We start from the raw sequence: 20,189 nt of genomic DNA on the forward strand, positions 1-20,189 counted from the left end.
TTGCCTTTTGTCGTGCTTTGGCTGCGCTTGTGCAAGAGTGCTGTCGAAGCTTGAAAGCAGCAGATTTTATTTAGCAACCATAAAGTTTATATAATACATCTAAAGCAAAAGATCTACCACCTTTCTGTACAATTTGGCCACCTCGGAATGGCAAAGCATAGAGGTGGACGATAGTGGTGCCGGCCCGGATCCCATCTTCATTTCGGCGTGTTAACTTTCACAGGAAAAGGTGACGATAACTTCAGCCGGCTTTTCTCCTCGTCTCACCAGCAGAATGTGCAGTAACGCGTGCCATCGCGTGTCACTGGGCAAACTACCGCAGCCAAAACATTCGTCGGGGTAATGTGCACGGAACTGCAATATGTAAAGGCAATATTACGGTCATTCCATCTCGGTCCTCGATGAATGTGAATGCAAACCCGAATATTTGCGTATGGATCAAACGTTACTGCACGGAGTTTGATTGACAGTGTTTGTATCCAATTCATGAGTTTGATTTGGCCGATGTGCCTAAGCACTGCAAAAAAAAAATGCAGTAAAAAGTCAGGAAGCTTTGCAAAGGAGCGAGGAAATAGTCCTATCCCGTCAAAACTTCCGAGGTAAAAGTCGTGTTTCTGGCACCCTGCCCTCGTGTGCCAGTTTTCGTTTCTAAGGGATGTTATTGTGCCTGGAACACGCCTCCGACCGGTCCATTTACCGCGTCCTTGTTCCCTCAATCTCTGACCGATGACATAAAATAAAACGTGTCATGCTGCAGCCTGCTGCGATTCTGCTGGCGCCACGGCGGATGCCTGTTCCGCCGTGGCCAACTCTCGGCTTGACGGTCCACAAAACCTCGCGCGGCAGCTACGACGACGCTGGCCTTCGCCACTCTTTTTTTAACAGAAATTCCACAACCGGCTGCCAGGATCACAACGCGTGACAATATGATGTGGCGGCACGTCATTCGTTGCAACTTCGGAACTGCTTTTAACGCGTGGGCTTTACAGGACGCTAAACGTAACGGTTTCCTTCGGGCTTCTTAACAAACTGGCGACTCCTTGAGACCGAACGCCTTAAAACACCTTACGACGAGAGAATGCACCGGCACGCTGGCGTTACTTGTGCTATGACCCCGGAAGTGTATTTTACTAGAGCGAAGGGCTTGCGGTATCGGCCAGGTCAAATGTACATACTACCTTTGAGAAAGGGTTATCCGTAACATTAACAAAAAATGTTCAAGCCAAAAAAAAAAAAAAAAATGAATGCGTAAAAAAACAAAAAGTAAGAAATGTTTAGACGAGTTGAGGCGCACGGTCCTAAGAAGTCGCAATTGTGTAAACAAACCTTTTCAGGCACCAAGCGATGTAAAATTAGCATAGTGAATACATTTTTTTTTTTAATGGTTCCTTTAAAGGGATACTACAACAAACTTTTAACGGTTCTTTTTTGGTCTATATGTGTTCAAAGGAGCAGTATCACATCGAACACACCAATATCTTGTTTAAAAAAATCACAAAAAAGAATTTTAAAACGAAATAAACAATTAGAAAAGAGCACCTGGTGGATGTCGCTAACCCCTCTTTTTTACTACCAGTCTAGGAACCTTGAGCAGTAGTGACGGTAAATGTCTCGCCTACGGCCATGACGAGACAAGAGGGGAAGGAGGCAATCCCCTCTTCCCGAGAATCCCTTTTGTGTGATCCAGAAGTCGCTATTGCAGTGATGTGATTGGCCTAAGCCATTTTGGAGCCCCTTTCGGAGCAGCCAAAACAGTGTTTTGGAGCAGCAAATGTGGCCTTTGGAGCAACCCATACAATGTTTTGGAGCAGCAAAAGGGGCTTTTGGAGCAGCCAAGACAGTGTTTTGGAACAGCAGAAGTGGCTTTTGGAACAAATATTCTAGAAAAAAAAAAAGAAAAAAATTTGTTTTTAGTGCTGTAAGGGCACTTTGTGATGCGTTGTGCTCTGATGTGGCGTGTTGTTACTGAATTCGCTGCTTGTATTTTTACTGCTGAGACATCCCACAAGTGTACAGTGCTGTAGGCATTGCCGAGCAATTTTGAAAAACCGCCGTTTGACTGGTTCCCGACGTGCCAGGTTTTCGTCAAAAGTAAGCAAACATAAAACAATGGATTGCAAGCGTCCCGGCTGGTGCTTCTGTCGTGCAATCATGTTCGCATGCACGTGAAGCCAACTTCGGCAGGCTTGTAATTGCGCGTGCTTCGTCGCGCGAGCTGACACAACGGCTGTTCGATCGAAACCGAAACCATGTCACTCCGCTCCGTCGACAACTGATCCCCAAAATTGTATGCAAGATGTAACTGTCGAGCATACGACAAAAAACAGTCCAGTGGCGTGTACTTGCCAGGCCGGCAAACAAGGTACAAGCTAAACATACAAAAAGAAAAGGGGAAAAAAGGTATCTGAGCTATCGATGCAAGGCATCGCGAGCCAGGGTCAAAAAGTTCTTGGAGCGCTTTGTGAAACGACTGAACTCGAGACAAACAAGCGCGCTGTGCGAGTTCAGCGTAACAGACCATTGCCTTCTTTGCTTTAGCTAACTTCTTTTCATCAACCTTCTTTCACGGCAGATTTTGATTTAATCGTATGATTTAATCAAGAACAGGAATGTTGATGAACATGCAGCGGTACTTAGTTTCATTTTAGAAAAAGCCATATCTGCAGCTTCGTGGGGATGGCAACACCCAACGTCGCGCGACCACGGTGACTGGAAGTAGCTCACTGTACTGGAAGGCAGGGACCAAATATAGTTTTCCCACAGCCGTTGCTTTCAGGAGAGAGTGCTTCAGCTCACAAAGTAACTCCCGCCGTGCGAAAACGTGGTTTTGTTTCACAGCATGACGGCATGGCTGGTACCTGGCACGCTAGAGTCGGAGCGTCTGCACACCCCCGCGTCTATCATATAATAAAAAAAAAAAAAAAAAAAAAAAAAAGGTGCGAGATGAGATTTTTGAGACGAGAGCACGAAACGCGGGATGGCGAGAAAACCATGCAAGACCGGATGGACGATTAATGCAGGGTACTTAGTGTCGGGCTCAATTGCACATGCTCAATTACGGTACTCAGTTTAGTTTCGGTTTAGAAAGGTGACCGAAATTAGTCCTTTGGCGCAGGCTTGGCGCAGATTACCCCTATTTTGGCAAAATGTAGCAGGATGTAGCAGGGTTAGCCCCTTGGCGCAGTTTGGCGCAATTGGCGCAGCAATCACATCGCTGCTATTGACCTTCCACAAGATTATAGAAGATTAACCTGTCAGTCAAAATTCCTACAAAAGCAGCCGCTTCGGTGGCTGGAACGACTAGGCCATCCTCTTGACGTCAATCTTGCCGTAGCTTTGCTCGTCCTGAGACGAACAAAGCTGCGGCAAGTCAACTGAGTCTTCATTGCTTCAACAAAAAGAAATTATTTTGAAAAATATAGAAAATCGCCTGTTTACCCTTGGTATATTTATAGATTTTAGTAAGGCGTTTGATTTGATAAACCATAAAATACTACTTGATAAACTATACTGTTATGGAATACGTGGTGTAACTCTGTCCCTTTTACATTCCTATTTGGAGCACCATAAGGACCGTAAGCAATGTGTTGTGATCGATGGTCATACATCGCCTTTTCTTAACATACGATGTGGGGTTCCCCAGGGTAGTATACTAGGGCCAATGTTATTTAATGTGTATATTAATGATATTGTAAATATAAACAAACAAATAAAATACATAATATACGCTGATGATACCAGCCTATTTCTTGCCGAAACGAGTGTTGAAAAATTAATCGTAGACGCAAATGATGTTCTTAGCCAGTTCCTTATATGGTCCAACAACAATGGCCTTAAAATTAACATTCAGAAAACGAAAGCTATAGTTTTTCGACCAAAGAGCAGGGCTCTGCCTATTAATCATAATATTACAATAGGCAGCGTACCAATCGAGTTAGTGAAACAACATAAAACGCTTGGAATAATTTTTTCCGAACACCTTTTGTGGAATGATCATGTCAATTATCTTGTTACGAAGCTGTCTAGGGTGGTTGGAGTTATGTCACACTGCCGCAATATTTTCCCAGTTAACGTGAAATCACAAATCTACTATTCACTATTTCAGTCTTACATTAATTATTGCCGTCTTGTTTGGGGGACAACTACACAAACAAACATAGAAAAACTTACTTTACTTCAAAAAAAGATGCTTCGTTATATTGCCAATGAGCACTATCTCGCTCACACCAAATTTTTGTTTGCCAAATATAAAATAATTAATCTTGATAAGATGTATGACTATAGATTACTGCACAGCTTTCGTTTTCCATCTCCTGAGCATGCTTCGCTTTTATGCAAGATGTCAGAGCTCTCCGAACATCCTCGTAGTTTCAACACCCGTCTTTTTGAAAAATGGATAGTACCACGAGCTCATACTAACTATACTTACCAGTCAATTACATATCGTCTACCTTTATTACTTAATCATATTCTTAATAATAATACTAATATATATCAAATGGGAAGGAAATCATTACTATTGCATTTCTTGTGAATTGTTCCGTGAAATTCCTTGAGCATACCCATACCTTTGTATAAATTTTGCATTTTGTACAGTGCTGTTAGAAGTTATGCGTTTGTGCGCCTTGTGTTGTTTTGCGTAATTTTCTTCTATATGTAGCTGTATATGTTCTCAATCTGTCACAAGTTCTGCGAATAATTTTTTTTTTCTTTTTGTATAATGCTGTTAGAAGTTGAATGCATGAAGTGATTACTCAGCGTATCTTTGCATGTAATATCCTTTTGTGTTCTGAATGGAAGTCCTGCTGACAAATTTTAGACGGGCCCCAGACCTCGTCAAGCTGCCACTGGCAGCTTTTTGTCTAGGGTCTTCGTTGGCTTAAAGGCCATAAATAAAACGATTGATTCATTGATTGATTCATTGAACTACGTCACGATTGCGTTGGATGTCACATGGTCTCCGCTGGCTGTTCTTTGAGAGCTTGCCAGAGTGTGCCGTTTATAACGAAAAATACAGCCACCAGGCTCAAAATACAAACGTGCAAATGTCATTTTTGGATATTGTGAGTCATATTCAACCAATTTCTGAGGAAGACAAGTATATTTCAAATTTCGTTCAAGTATCACTTTAAAGGGGTTATGACACGAAAATTAAACGGATAGATTATTCTTGAAATGGAATGCTCATAGGCAACTTAGTATATGCACCAAGTTAAGCAATTTTTAGATCTCTGGTAATTGCAATATCCAATTTACGAATTTTTATTATTTTCATCCGGCGACCAGGCAACACTCTCCAAGTTAGCCACACCATGGTGTCCATAAACCATGTGACCATGAAAGCTCCTTCATTCTAGGCGCCCCCATCTTCGCCCGAGCTCTCCTCACCGCGGTACGATCAAAACCGCTCACGCAACTCGGTAACCCGAAAGCTATTCTCGCTCTCGCCCCCGGCCCGTCGACCTTCCACCCTGCATGTGCCTGCGAGATATTCCCGGGCAACGGTGACCACGGCGAGTTCGTCCTTACTGCAGCTGGTCGCCAGCGGGTTGCTGTCGAAATGAACAGCTTCCAATATCTCTTGATAGCAATCACTCTCATCGCTGCTGCGATCAATGTCCAACACTTTGACAAGGCGAGCAATGCCGTATGCGTAATCATCACGGACCGCATGCTCTCAACAAGGAAGGTAAACCAGAAAACTGAGGCTCGAGACACCAAGAAAGCCAAGTCTGTGAGTGCGTGCAAGGGGACGCCGCGCTGGCGGCTGGCTACGTAGACAGCCTCCAGCTCTGCTCGAATCCGCCCCTCCGAAAGACCCACATATAAATAGATTTATCCACGAAACTGTAGCGCCATTTTTAAAACAAATTGAGGAGGATTATAGGAACATACAATGGGTCCTAGCAGTATAGTTATCTCATATTTTATTTTTGGCGTGTCATCACCCCTTTAAGGATTTTTGCTCAAATTCCCAAACGATGCAGTGATCCAATGAAAGGAGTGATTCTCTCTTTTTATTGAGGAAAAAAAATACTATTTTTTATCTTTTTGTTTGTTCTCAATTCGGGGTTTAAGTTTTTACATTTTTTAGGTTGAAGCAAATAGTTGAAGCAACTCAGTACACCCAGCCAGCAGAAAGCAGGAGTGCTTTCAAACCCGCGGCGCCGTGCTCCTTGTCAACAAGTTTTCATTTTCTAGTGATTTACAAAGATGCTCACTCAGGTTCCTTACAATCCTTGAATCGAGCGCACTAAAATTGTCATTCTTGTCTGTTTGCTATGTCAGGGTCCCTGCAAAACACTGCAAACGGCTTTCTTTTTTTTTTTTTTCTTTTTTCCAGACACTTAACAGGAACACTGAAGCAAACACATTTGTTGTATCCAGCCACTGTACAAGTGATTAGCTGATATTTATTTAGCTCGGGAAATCAAAGGCGCCGCAGAAAGGCAAGTCGCCCATACCGTGAAGGCCTGCGGCGCCGCGTCTAATGATAATAAAATGGTACTGTACAGATGAAACAAAAAAATGTGATGATGGTTTAAACCGAGCTCGTTGACGAGGGTGGGGGGTTGATGTTAAGGGTGTATCCGTCCCTGATCACTGTTGCAGCTGGCATTGGAGGGGTCATGAAGAGTAACCAGTGGTTTGGAGTACTGATGGTTATCACTGTGCTCCGTGTCACTAGTTGTGCGCAATGCAGGTGCAGGCAACACCAGGCAAAGAGAGATAGGGCGAGCGCAAAAAGGGCGGGGTGGCAGAGGATGGCAATGGAAAGTGAGGTGAGAAAGGGAGAGCACTAAGAACGTTAGAAGTGTCTCTCCTCCCCAGCCTTCGTAGTGTTTGCCCTTTCTCCCGTTCCCTGGTGTTGCCTTCGCCTGTACTGCACACATCTAGGGACACGGAGTATACATGCCTTGCACCAACGTCACATGATGACGTCGAACACCAGTATCTACCATGCTGGTGGTTGACTCGACAGCCCTTCGCAGCGAGAGCAATGGTAAACTGCGCCGTGCTCGGCTGTAGCAATTATCCCGTATCCCGATGATTGTCCCATCGTTTGGTCGGCATGCCCCGCGAGACAGAGTAGCCGTCAAGTTAGAGAAAGTACAAGCGGCAGGAAAGGGATGCGGCCGCAGATTATCGAGTTCGCAGGACGCATTTCATAGCGGCGAACAACGGCACTTTTCTATTGTTGTTCACGTTTGCACACGCCTGTGCATCGGCTTTTGCTCGTTCGTGGCGTATATGGCCTTTGACCTTCGTTGCATAACGCCGTTTTCACGCTCCAAGCGCACCTTCGGGGCTCCCGGCTGAATCTGGGCGGGTGTTGCGCCGCAAGCCCAGCCCGACAGCGATCGGTCGGCGGCTCCCGGGCATGGAAGCTCGCCGAGCCGCTGCTGCCGGGTCATCGGTTTGTGCTGTCCACGATATGATAACCTTTGCAAGGAGCGAAAGTATGCAGGCGAGCCGGTTAGAAAATATCATAATATAAAACCTGAGACAATGAGTTTCTTGTCCGTAATTTGATTTATCCTTGTTTTAGGGTTAAGATTATGACGGTAACATTGCGTTGTTTACCAGTATTTCGCAAAATCGTAAAAATATTTCTACAAGTGATTCCTAGAGCCCCTTGTCAAATTATGAAGCGCGCAATTAAGCTTTTTCTTTTTTTGGCGACACGGCATCCCTTTGCGTCAAAACTTCGTCGGCGGCATTTCGAAACTTTCTGCTCGTAGCGCAATCGCACCAATGCCGAAAAATTCCGCATGTACTGGATAAACGTCATCATCGTAAGCTCAGTATGTTTTTCTAAGTTCACGGTACCTTTGTTGAAAATATGGTGCATGTTAGCGCATGTCCAGGCCGTTAGCGGCATCCTACGCCTTGGTAAGCGCATCCGCGGTCGTGTGAAGTCAACTATCAGTATGGTGTGGGGCCCCGTCCTTCCCTACATGTTCCCTAGCATGACATCACTTGCAAGGCATGTATTGCGACCGTGACGCCCCAAGCGGTTAACTTTAGAGCTACACGGATGGGGAAAACAAATACATTGACTCGGCACTCCGCCGACATAACCGAACGTGGCGTCAGCGTTCGGCTGGAGTTTGTGTTCTCCGGTGAGGGGGAGGGGGGGGCTCTTTTGCTACCACCCTGGCTTGCATGAACAAAGCAGCATGCACGGTGCCCAGCTCAGCACAAAAGCCTAAGTGGGTCAAGCTCACAATCTCTGACGACTGCTTTCGGGATATACCCGGCACTTAACGTTACTTTGTCGATTGTTAGTATTTTTTACATTACACTTTGCCCCGCGCTCTATTATAGAGGATAGGATGGACATGCCCATAAGGCCTGTCGGCATGTGCACAGGCCTTGTTTTGAGTAAACACCGAACTGTGGGGAAACAAACGGGTCAGAGCGCCCCCTACAGTTCGATCTCCGGCCCAATAGCTTGCCTCATCTCCGGTTGGGCGGGGGAAGGATCTGCAGATGTGAAGGCTGCTCATCACTGCACCATGGAGTATGAGGGTCATTATGGGATGACATAATATATAATATACTAGAAGCCCAGGGTTTTGGGATGATTTAATATTGGGACAAGAGTGCCGTGGGTTTTACTGTCTCTGGATTCTTGACAACAGCAATCACGTGAAAAGACTGAGAGCCCAGGCAAGTGGGTGGTAGCTAATCATGTTGTTTAACACTTGAGACTGTGGTGCATGAAGGACAACTTTTAGTCGAAGGAACAGACACAGAAGGGAACGTCTCCTGAGTCTGCCCCTCCGACTAAAAGTTGTAATTACGAAAACCCTAAAGGCCATCCACTAAGGGAACTGATCAGACCGTTAGTGTGATCTTAAGACAGGGACCGTCATATTTGTAAGGCTCGTCGCCGAGAGAGGCGGCGGAGATTGAACTCACCGCTTGTTGTAGAGCTCTTCGAATTCGGCCCACTCCTTGGACAACTCCGGCGTGCTGGCCGCCTGCTGAGCGGTCAGATACGCACCCACGTCTCTCGTCATATTCTCTGTCTCTCGATAAATCAAGGCAGGCAAAAAAGCTCACTACTTGCGAGCGTTTTGGCAAGTCACGCTCAGACACAGACGCCCGCAGCGCTTGCAGAATGCAATGGCACCGGGCACAATGTTGACGAGTGAAGCTTTGTAACTGTCCATAAATGGACAAACAGATGACTGCTGGGTGCTATTCCAGCGAGAGCTTGCACTTAGAAATTATTAAAAAGTAACCAAGTACCTTATTATATAAACCGTTTAAAAGTTTCAGGTGTTAGATGAGGAGTACACGGTAGCAAGTTGAAACCGACAAGACACAGGATAGCCCCATTGACAACAGCATCGCCTGTAACTCGAACAACATGGCCGCCACCGAGAGCCGGCCGTCTGCTCCGGCGCCCACGGAACCCGTTATGAATGCCTCTTGGGCTTCCAACTTCTAGAATTCGGCCGACAATGCTAGTGCTAAATCATGTGGCGGCGGAAAGCGTGGATCGTCGTGCGTCGCACGCTGCTTTCACTCCCTGTGGCCGTCGCGTTCGTGGACTGCGTGGCGTACGTCGCCAAGGTCGAGGGGGTCTCCATGCAACCCGAACTGAACCCGGAGCCGGACTCCTCTACCGACTACGTGCTGCTCAACCGTTGGGCTTCGCGGCACTGCCAGGTTCAGCGCGGGGACGTGATCGCTATCACGTCGCCGCGGGACCCGGGCCAGAAGCTCATCAAGCGCGTCGTGGCCCTCGAAGGAGACACGGTCCGCACGCTCACCTACCGCGACCGCTTCGTCACCGTGCCGCGGGGCCACTGCTGGGTCGAAGGGGACAACCACGGCAAGAGTCTGGACAGTAACAGCTTCGGCCCCGTCGCCCTCGGGCTGCTGGTGGCGAGGACGTCCCACCGTGTGTGGCCGCCGTCGCGCTGGGGACGCCTCGAACCCCGAGAACCGGACGGGGAGAGGCTGCTGCCGCACAAGCCGCGGAGCTGGCTGATCACGTACGACGAGGCCGAATGAGCCTCCGCATCCTCAGGATCCGGCTTCCGTCCCTAGGACGCGTTGCAGCGATGAAGCCGTTCAACATGATCGCTCGCTTGTACCGAGGTATACAAGGTTTTAGGAATCGGGAGGCTCGCTCTAAAATGGACCGGACAAATCGGCGCCTCCTCGTAAGGAGCTCAAACGTTATCCGAAAGTGTGTTTTAGCGACTCACTTTGCCTCGTAAAATTACGAAACCTACCTTCCTCCCTGTGAAAAGTTAGGTCAGTATTAGTGGCATTCTCAAAGGTGGATACTGACACAAACGACCGCGCTATCCGAAGGTTGTGGCGCCATCTCCTGAGGGGCGCAGCGAGGAGACGTGAGCAGTCGGTTCAAAGCAGACGGCGCCGTCGTATGCTTGCTGCAGCTGTCGGGAGGTGGCACCACAAGCCATAACTCTCGGCCATCTCAGTCACCCGCCTTTCAAAGTGTCACAAATGTTAGTATAATCTTCTACATCTTGAAATTTCGCGAGGTAAAATACACCACTAAGATGCACCTTTGGTGGATGTTTGAGTTTGTTATGTGCACACACCGATTTTTCCGGTCGAAATAAGACCGAGCTTGGGATTTGTAACACCCTATACATTGTGCTCACCTGCGTACACTTTGTGCAACAACCTGGGAGGGTTGTGGCTTCGTCTTGTGGTGGCTGGGCAGCGACCGCGTCGACCTGCTCCAAGAAATTGTTGTACAGTCGAGATGACGGCTAAACAGCTTCATCCCCGCAGTGTTGAGCTTTGAATGGACATTCCAGCGTCGGGACACCTCAATGGCAGACACACGGACCCAAAACTGGAGCAGGGACATGACTGCGCCTGCCGTGTACTGAGTGGACTACCTGGGGATTCCACTTTCGGCATTGTCGAATTGCCTCTTTCTGTTCCTCGAAGAGTTTGCAAGCACGCAAAATTTGATGAAATTGTAGGTGCTTTTCTCATGAACTGCTTTAGAGTGGAGAATTAAACCCGAGTGTTTAATTAAATAATAAAACTGAAAGACCAACATGCATTTGAAGATTGTAGTCTTAAAAGACATGTGGGAGTTCGCTATTTAGAAGACCAGTCACCTTTGATGGGCAGCAAGCGGGTAAGCGCAGGAACAGTAGGGTGCACTTGTTTGATTTTCCGAGATGGTCGACGTGAAGAAGGAAAGAAATTTGGTTTTCGTGTCTTATTTTGGGCTGGCATCACCTGGTGAAACAGGGATGCAGTATTTATTGGATAGTATGTTGTTTTCCCATTAAGAAACTAACCGAATTGTACGAAGTTTGTAAGTTTTCTTTTACATTCTATAAATATTGGCAACCATTTTGAAAAGTTTAAAAGAAACTTCTGTATACTGTAAATGGCTATTTTTGAAGCTCCATATTTTGCGAATTCAGCAAAGTGTGGTTTTCCAGAATATTTCTTCTCGGGCACAAAATTTTGTGAATTGCAGTGGCAGGATATGTATTTGTTACCATAGCAAAACATATTTGTGGGATCTACATTTTGCTATATGATACGAGTCGTGAAATTCGCGAAAATTATTTCCTCGCACGAACTAAGTCCTTTAGAGTACATTATTTTTTTTCCAGAAATTAGACAACACTTTAGAGTTTAAACTTGAGCTTTGTAGAATTTTATCAAAATGTGGAAGGTTCACCGAAGCTGTGGAACCTTGAAATTTGGTGTCAAACCACAGGTTGGACATTGGTTTGTGACCCAAGAAAGATATGTGGCTGCCACCATAAGTCGAAGGAGGAATAGATATTGTCTTTTTCTTTTCCTATGGATACGTTGGGCTAAGGGTGCATGCATTAGTAATGCAAAACTATCGATAGTAGTATCGATAGTTGCCAAAAATCCGACTATCGATAGTCGACTATTGAAAAACTATTGATAGTACTATCGATAGTTGCCAAAAATCCGACTATCGATAGTCGACTATTGAAAAACTATTGATAGTACTATCAATAGTCGGCTATCGAAAGGCTATGGATAGTACTATCGATAGTCGACTATCGGAAAATTATTGTTAATCGAATATAGGTTAACTATCGATATTTGGCCATTGTAAACTTATCAATAGTACTGTGGACGGTTTACTATCGATAGTTTTGCGAAACTAGTAGTTTGTGTTATTTCCTCTTTTCTTTTTCTCGCTTTATTTTTTCAAATGGGACACCAACTAGCCCAAGCACTTACCACCCCAACTTTGGTTCAGCTTTCAGGGATGACGAAGAGGAGAATTTGGGCGAAGAGAGGAGGAAGGCAGGCGAGCGGCGGTGCGGCAGCTGTGTTCGCTCTAGTGGTGCAAAACTGTCGATAGTACTATCAATAGTATCGATAGTCTCCAGATGTCTGATCATCGATAGTACTATCGATAGTCGGCTATCAAAAAACTATCAATAGTACTATTGATAGTCGACTATCAATAGTTATGCGGCACTATCGATAGTTTGGGAAAACTATTGATAGTATAGATAGTCAATTTATCAATAGTTTTGCATCACTAGCACACATCCACTTGCAAAAAGGCATGCCGGTCCCTCTCATCATAATTCACCATGGATGCTTGGATAGAAACAACTCATGGCCAACTTTCTGGGACATTCTGCGGAATAAAATGTTTTCATGAAATATCAAAATTCTAGTTTATTTGCATTCTATGATACCCAGGCAATTACAGCCCTGGGGTACATATTACAATCCTTTGTCAAGAGAAGCAGAAGTTATAATTTTGTAAATGTGGCCTATGGGGTCAATGCAAAAAAAAAAAAAAAAAAAATGTTTAGAGCCGTGGAATACACGGGTCCAGAAGTTAAATGGCCTATTGATATTTCATGAGTGTCATATAAAATATTCTGGGTGAACATTGCAATGTTTGTTGTTCATTTGAAATTCTCATTTTAGTGCATGTGCTGAGGCGTTCATGTCCGAGTAAGTTCGGGATGGAGCTCTTTCAATCGGACGGCATTTGCCGTTTCACCTTATGTTGTACCGCAGCAAAGGCTAGAAGCGCGAGCTCATAGCAAATAACGCACGAGAGCTTGTGCCGCCGAGATGTGCCCTAGAGCAAGGAGCTCGCGCTCGTAGCCTTTCCTGCGGTACATCATAAAGTGAAACAGTATAGCAAAACGTTTTTCTTTTTTTAATTTTATTAATGCGCTTATCTCCAAACAAAACAAAAAACAAACAAAATAAGATTAAGCTTTTTAACACTGTATATATCAACAACATTATTGGAGCCTGGTAAAGAATATCTTATCACTGCTAAGCACAAGCATTTCTTTAACAAAACCGAAAATTACAATCCGTGTGACTTTGGTGCCTTTTTGCAACCTGCTATGTGCACCATGTGCACTTCCCGCTGTTCAGAGCTTGTGTGCTCTGGGCGCGACGCGCCAGCCGGGCAGACGAAGCAGACGAGGGTAGACGAAGCAGACCCACAACGTTTATTACCCTAGCATCAAGTGGCGAAAAGTCCCCCGCGTCTCGCGGCGCACGCGCTTATCTAGATCATGATGCGCTCCTGGCGCCATCTCTTGGTCTCCCCTACATCTCCCCCCGGAGCTCGTTACTGCACTCTAGTTACACAGTTCGAAAGAAAGCGATGTTTACAAGTCCAACCGTCTTGGTGGCTTGATGCAATACCACCTAGAACACAAGGCCTGCGCGTTTCCTCCTCTAAACGTCATCACTAGTAGATCCCCCGAGCGCCCCCTAGGTAGCCCGGATGAGCGCCGTCGTCTGCTACATCGTCTGCTAGAGCGGTTGACAGCACTGCCGCTGTATCGTCAGACGCTCGACCCGCGAAGGTCGAAAAAATCGGATGAAATGCCGTTCCACTGCTGCGTGAAAAATTGCCAAGGAAATAAGCACAAGTCTTATAGTTCAGTGCCAGTTTTTTCGTTCCCGACCGATGAAACCCGAAGGCAGCAGTGGCTGCAAGCACTGCCGAAGGAGAGTGTAGTGTCCGAACGCTCAAAGGTGCGCACGTAGTACATTCAAGCATTGGCTCTTGTGCCTCTTTAGTTGAAGAACTACGAGGTTACACTGATAGAAACTTCTTTTCGTATTCGACACGAGATGGGATCTCGATAAGGACGGGCGAGGAAATGCACGTAGTGCAGTTTGTTTTATTGAAGTTTTTTTTTTTTTTTTTCCCCTCTTGTTTATCGACGTAAGAGCGCACTCGCAAACTCGGCAGGTACATCTGCAAACTGACGTTCTGTCGCAATTTGGGCTTACTATACCCACCGTTCACGAAGAAAGTGTAGCTTCCGCAGTGCTGCAGCGCCGAGTTACTGACGACATCGTCGGCGTGATGCCGATCATACAGTCGAGCTGCGAGCCGATCAGAAAGTTTCAACGTCGCGCAGAAAAATTGACGCGGGGTACGATATGTAATTTCGCAACCTTTTCAGAGCACCACGGTACAGGAATTGCATATTCAGTGCTTAATGGCGCATATGACAACCGGTTCAGTGTAACTTCGCGCACGGCACATATGCAGCACGAATGTCGAAGTCGAGGAGACTTGCATTCGTAACGTAGCGTAAGAAAACGCTGCCCTGTGAATGGGTCCTACCGGGCAGCTGTTTCGATGTTGCGTGCCGGCAACGTTCGAAATACGGACTCCACTAAATCGAAGCGTAGTCCTCATGTTTTGATCGTGTTTTTCTTGTTTTGAACGGTGTCCCGTGCGAGCGAATTAAGAAAAAGCTAGAGACGCGTGCCCAACCAGCCCAACGCTCTGCGCATTCCGGTCTCGCACGTGCGTTCATACAGTGCAGGCACTTTTCTACGCTACAGGCTCATTCCTCAGGGGTAGTCCCAACAGTGCACAATCACTGGAGAACACCTTCACCTCTTTTATAGTTCCTTTGTAGTCATGCACTCCTCTCTACCCCAAGAAAAACACTGAAGTATTATATTCCACGTGACTTTAGTAATCTGTGAAATTAAAAGCTGAATATTTGATGAGAGAGAATATCAAAACAACTGCTAGTTAGAGTTGTCGCTGCCCGAGGAGTCCAACTGGAACCCCAACTAAGGTGCCAGGTTCGGCCAGGTTCGATTGACGCATGGTTAGATGAACTTATGGAACAAGAAAAAAAAAAGAGGAAAAAAATGGGAGAAAAGGGGACAGACTTACATTAATTTATTATTAGGCATATATTATTTATAATTATAGTATAATTCACCAATAAGCTCAACTCAAGCCCGTAATTTACGGTGGACGGGATATGCTGAATGATGTGGGCCACCAGCAATATAAACTTCTCTGCTTAACTAACATACAGTGCACAGAGCATTCACAGAGCACTCCAGTACAGTAAAAACAAATGTAGCTTTGATACACCAGCATTCAAAATGGAAATAATATATATAAGCACCTCGATTACTTAGTTTTGTTTTATATGTACAACTCTCCTTATTCACTCTTTCTTGCACTACTTGAAATGTAGTGCAAATATATGGCACTCATCTATGCTTTTACATCATTTGAAGGACAATCTACTAGCTTCCTTCGCTAAAGGGTCAGTTTGGATTGAGGAAATATATTCATGCCTTCAGTGGCGAACATGCGTTATAAAAAGCTAACCGTAAATCAAGAACAACTATCTAAAATTCAATAATGCCAGAAATTTTATTGTCAAAAAAGAAAAGAAGTGGAGACATTTTTTTTCGTAACAGGCAATGAAACAGTCAAATGCCTCACTACAATCACTACAAAATTATTTCACATTCTTCACCAAATTCTACAGCTGCTTTGGCTACCACATAACAGCAGTCACATGAAACAGTCATACTTTCTTTATTGTAGGTGTGTGCAGCACACTTTGAAGACAGATTCGTGATCACGTCAACACAGTACACAGACCCCAGAACCGGAGCAGTCCTCCAAGCCCGTCTCGATAGACCGAGACTTTCCAACAATGCTGTGCCGACAATATTTGCCTGCAGCACCTCTTCACTGCCCCAAGAACCACCACTGGCAGAGCAACCTGAAAAGAGACCAAGAGAACCCAATGAGGAAAATGATATCTCATTTGACCAACTCATAGACCAAATCCAAGACATCAATGCTACTCCCTTCTGGAACTGCATTCAAAACGACCAAGGTGTTACATTCCTGAACATCAACCAAGACCCCAACAACGCCCCACAGCTGAAGTACTCCGTTACTGTGAAGCCTGACTTAACGGTATCAGTATACTGTTACAGCACAAAGACAACCAAGCTTTCAGGCGACTTTTGGATACCGACCACCATCACCAGTCTGAAAACGCTGGTTGACCTGCTCGACAACATCAGAGCATTCGACAAGTCGGCCACATCATCTGGCACCAGCAAGAAGAAGGACGCCATTCTTGGACTCATCCTGTCGTTACTTGATGACCTCAGGAATGACAATGAAGTTCAGGACATCGCAGACGCGCTGGCATTTTTGTGCCAACAGGTAGATGTGCTCCTGAGAAAAAAGCCCAAGTATACACCAGACTTTCTCATTTTTGCAAGCCTCATATACACCATTTCGCCACACGCGTACAAGTTTATGAGGGGCACCTCCCGTATCATGCTGCCACATCCCTCTACGATCAGGAGACTGTGTTCCAACCAACAGCTGAACCCCTCAACAGAGCAAGACGATGAACAGCTTCTGTCTTACATAAAAAAACAAAGTGAACACCTTGAGGATCACGAAAAAGTTGCCACCCTCATGTTGGATGAAGTACATTTAAAACCTTACATCGATTATAAGGGAGGAAATGTCCAAGGCAGCTCTGCCAACTCATGCAAAGCAGCACGAACAGCACATGTGTTCATGATACAGAGCCTGTTGTCATCCAACAAAGATGTCGTACATGTCCTCCCTGTGTGCCAGATAGATGCCCAACAGCTGCACTGCTTCGTGAAGAAAATTATTCTAAGGCTAGAGGCACTAGGATTCAAGATCATCGCCGTCGTAACCGACAATAATGCCATCAACCGCAAGATGATGTCACAATTCGCCACCCACGCCAAATTCGATATGGTCTACAGCCACCCAGCAGACACAGACAGGCCCCTCTTTTTCATTGTGGACCCTGTACACTTGTTGAAATGCATTCGCAACAACTGGCTGAGCCAAGGAACTCCTGGAAAGTGCTTCGCATTCCCAAGCTTCGAAAGCATCGAAACGGCGACTCCTGCCACATCACAACAACAAGCTTCATTTGATGCCTTGAGGGAGTTACAGCTTCACGAGACTGACCAACTGGCTAAGTTTGGCTACGGACTCAGTGCCAAGGCGCTACATCCATCAAGTCTGGAGCGCCAAAATGTGAGGTTGGTCTTGAAAATCTTCAATGACCACGTCGTGCAAGCTTTAAGGACACTTGGCCACGACCTCGGCATCCAGCACGTCCTGGAAACGGCTAACTTCATCGAGCTGATTGTGAGGTGGTGGAAAGTGGCGAATGTGAAGACCCCCTTGAAAGGGCAGAGGCTGCGAGATCCAATGCAGGAGCCTGTCAGCTCTGTGGCAGATCCGAAGCTCAAGTTCCTCAGTGACATGGTCCAGTGGCTCGACACCTGGGAAGCAATGGACACAGACAGTGGGAGACTGACCAATGAGACACATAAAGCGCTCAGACTGACTTGCTCCACCCTGGTAAAGGTGTCCATCTACTGCCTCAGGGAGCTTGGTTTCAGCTATGTTCTGCTCGGCAAATTTCAAACAGACTCTCTGGAAGCCAGATTTGGAAAGTACAGGAGGCTTGCTGGGACACAATACCACATTTCCATCCGCCAGTTGTACGAGTCGGAGACAAAGATCAGGCTGCAAAAGATGCTACCACTGGTGCCCGCCACAGAGTTACTTGGCAGGGCACAAGAACAAGCAACACACGAAGAGGTGACACAGGAGGAACGCAACCAGTTCAGCATCACAGTAGATGCTACTGACATCGCTGCCAAACATGATCAGATGCCTGCGATTACCTATATTGCAGGCTACTGTGCCCATGCAGTCCTAAAAAAACTTGGTTGCGATGCTTGCGAAGAAAACCTCACCCTGGAAGAAAGAAGCATTGAGCTCGACGATGCAAGCCTCATCAAAGGAATCTCCCGGGGAGGGCTGAAATTTCCCCAAGCCGTAGTCGTGAATGCCGTGCTCCACACACAGCTAGTGCTGGAAAAGCTCACAGACAAGGAGAATGCAGCACAGTTCTTTGCAGTTCGAAACCAGAAGGGACTGCTTATGTCTGTCACTAGGGAGATGCTGACCAAGTATGATGACCTGGATGTGTGTGACTTTGGACATGACCCCAAGGTTGTGATGACGCACATCTTGAGTGTGTCAGCTAACACTTTCCTTGCTAACTACTGCCGGAACCAAAATGAGGCTATCCAAGACGCTGCAGCCTCTAAAAAAAATGTGCGGAAGTTGCAAGTCCTAAGCCAGAGCAAGTAGTGGCACAAACACAAACTGTCAAGAAATCTCCAATGACTGGCATTATGTATTTGTCTATTTACTTCTCAAAATATTTGTGAAAATGGACAGTACTTGACCTATTAACATGCATTATATAAGTTTATTACTTCCTTCTTGGTTTGACCAGCTACTACATATTGTTATATTGTGATTTCCAAATAACAAAACCATGAAATATCAAGCAGGGAAGAACAATCTCTCCAGAGCAGTAAAGGTGCAGTGATACGTAGTTTCTGACAAAGGTTGGTGAACCATTTTCTAAAAGATGAATAATGCAAACTATAGAGTAAAAAACACTTTTTGTTCTTTCTACTTGCATGTTCTGAAAAAGGTGTACCAATATCAAGTAAAAATTGTAGAGGAGTGAGCGAAGATCTAATAAGCTGCTAAATAGACATTGTATTCAATCATCGCTACAGTGGTATACGAGAGAGAGAGCTAACTTCTCTGTGGAACATACGGCTGGTTATACATTTGTGTTACATTGCATTACAACCACTTGCAACCGCTATACGCCGTTTACTTCCCGGTTGATGGTGCGGTGGAAGCTGCATACCCATTGGACCAGTCAACTGTCGACCTTGCACCTCATGGACACACCTCCCCTCTCCCTTCACGTACTCACGAGCGGAGAACGAGGTCAAGTGACAAAAGCCATGCCATGAATTGGTCCGGCGTGAGCGCAGCATACACTGCACTGTCAGCTTTAGGATAAACGGAGCACAGCAAAGCATTGCTGCGACACCAGCCAATATTTCTGAGCTAGCTTCGTGTTTAATAACAGTCAGGGTTTCGTTTTCGCCACAGTGGGCGGTGGTGGGTCTGCCGCCCACTAGCCCAAATGTGATGTAGCAGCGAACTCTATATTCTGCCGTGGATAAACAAAAAGATGCAGTCTTTGAAGCGTATAGTGCTTTGGAGCATCCACATCGAGCGAATCTCGCAGCACCATGCTTATCAAGCTGATGCCTGCATTTGGCATCATTGCTACGAGGGCACAGTGTGACCAAGAAAGCGCGAAAATACTGCGCATTGTTTTTAAGTGCGCTTTAGAGCCCCTTCCTCTCAGTCCCCCTCCCTTTCGATGTCCACCTCTCAAATATTTTTGGGGAAAACCCTGATGACAGCTATAAATACAAAGCTGAAGATTACGGAATCTCCGTGATGTGATTGCTGCGCCAATTGCGCCAAACTGCACCATGGGGCTAACCCTGCTACATCCTGCTACATTTTGCAAAAATATGGGTAATCTGTAACAAGCCTGCACCGAAGGACTTTCAAAACCGAAACTATATTGAGTACCATAATGGGCACACATAGCTAGGTGGCGCAAGCGGCCGCCTGACACAAAGTACCCTTCATCAATCGTTCATCCGATCTTGCACGGTTTTTACCACAGTCTCGCGTTTTGCGCTCTCATCGTCTCGCATCTTTTTTTTAAAACTCTTTCGACGAAAGAGCGGGCATCTGCGGACGCCCCGACGCTCAGGTGCTGGGTACCATCCATGCCATCATGCTGTGAAACGAAATCACGTTTTTGCGTGGCGGGAGTTACATTGTGAGCTGAAGCACTTGCTCCTGAAAGCAACGGCTGTGGGAAAACTATATTTGGTCCCTGCTTGCCAGTCGCCATGGTCGCGCGACGTTGGGTGTTGCCGTCCCCACGTCG

General features: G+C 46.0%; 4 protein-coding genes across 4 annotated transcripts in view; 3 read left to right on the forward strand and 1 right to left on the reverse strand.

Moving 5' to 3' along the window:
• LOC8023557 (26S proteasome non-ATPase regulatory subunit 13) overlaps positions 1-9,336 on the reverse strand; it is a 29,752-nt gene extending 20,416 nt beyond the window's left edge. The window contains exon 1 of the mRNA XM_002401869.5: positions 8,926-9,336. Within this exon, the coding sequence (XP_002401913.1) occupies positions 8,926-9,026 (101 nt within the window). The 5' untranslated portion in view covers positions 9,027-9,336. The remainder of the gene's footprint in view (positions 1-8,925) is intronic.
• On the forward strand, positions 3,990-4,534 carry LOC115330960. The gene has a single exon (XM_040221655.3). It carries the CDS (start codon positions 4,040-4,042, stop codon positions 4,532-4,534), a length of 495 nt encoding a protein of 164 aa, XP_040077589.1. The 5' UTR covers positions 3,990-4,039.
• A 153-nt stretch (positions 9,337-9,489) lies between the features above and the next one.
• On the forward strand, positions 9,490-11,059 carry LOC8023556 (mitochondrial inner membrane protease subunit 2). The gene has a single exon (XM_002401868.5). It carries the CDS (start codon positions 9,490-9,492, stop codon positions 10,027-10,029), a length of 540 nt encoding a protein of 179 aa, XP_002401912.2. The 3' UTR covers positions 10,030-11,059.
• A 4,567-nt stretch (positions 11,060-15,626) lies between these two features.
• Positions 15,627-18,571, forward strand: LOC120849444. Its single transcript, XM_040221657.3, has 2 exons — positions 15,627-15,647; positions 15,869-18,571. The coding sequence occupies exons 1-2, from the start codon at positions 15,627-15,629 to the stop codon at positions 18,497-18,499; spliced, it is 2,652 nt and encodes an 883-aa protein (XP_040077591.1). The 3' UTR covers positions 18,500-18,571.
• Positions 18,572-20,189: the final 1,618 nt, after the last annotated feature.

This window comes from Ixodes scapularis, unplaced genomic scaffold (genome assembly GCF_016920785.2).
Source record: "Ixodes scapularis isolate PalLabHiFi unplaced genomic scaffold, ASM1692078v2 PGA_scaffold4__175_contigs__length_147842914, whole genome shotgun sequence".
NCBI classification, from domain to species: domain Eukaryota; kingdom Metazoa; phylum Arthropoda; class Arachnida; order Ixodida; family Ixodidae; genus Ixodes; species Ixodes scapularis.

Bases quoted from the DNA above. Each gene is read 5' to 3' on its own strand.
- LOC8023556 (XM_002401868.5), top strand. From the start codon at position 9,490: ATGTGGCGGCGGAAAGCGTGGATCGTCGTGCGTCGCACGCTGCTTTCA.
- LOC115330960 (XM_040221655.3), top strand. From the start codon at position 4,040: ATGTCACACTGCCGCAATATTTTCCCAGTTAACGTGAAATCACAAATC.
- LOC120849444 (XM_040221657.3), top strand. From the start codon at position 15,627: ATGCGTTATAAAAAGCTAACC. The intron at 15,648-15,868 runs GTAAATCAAGAA...TCTTTATTGTAG, and splicing joins TGCGTTATAAAAAGCTAACC to GTGTGTGCAGCACACTTTGA.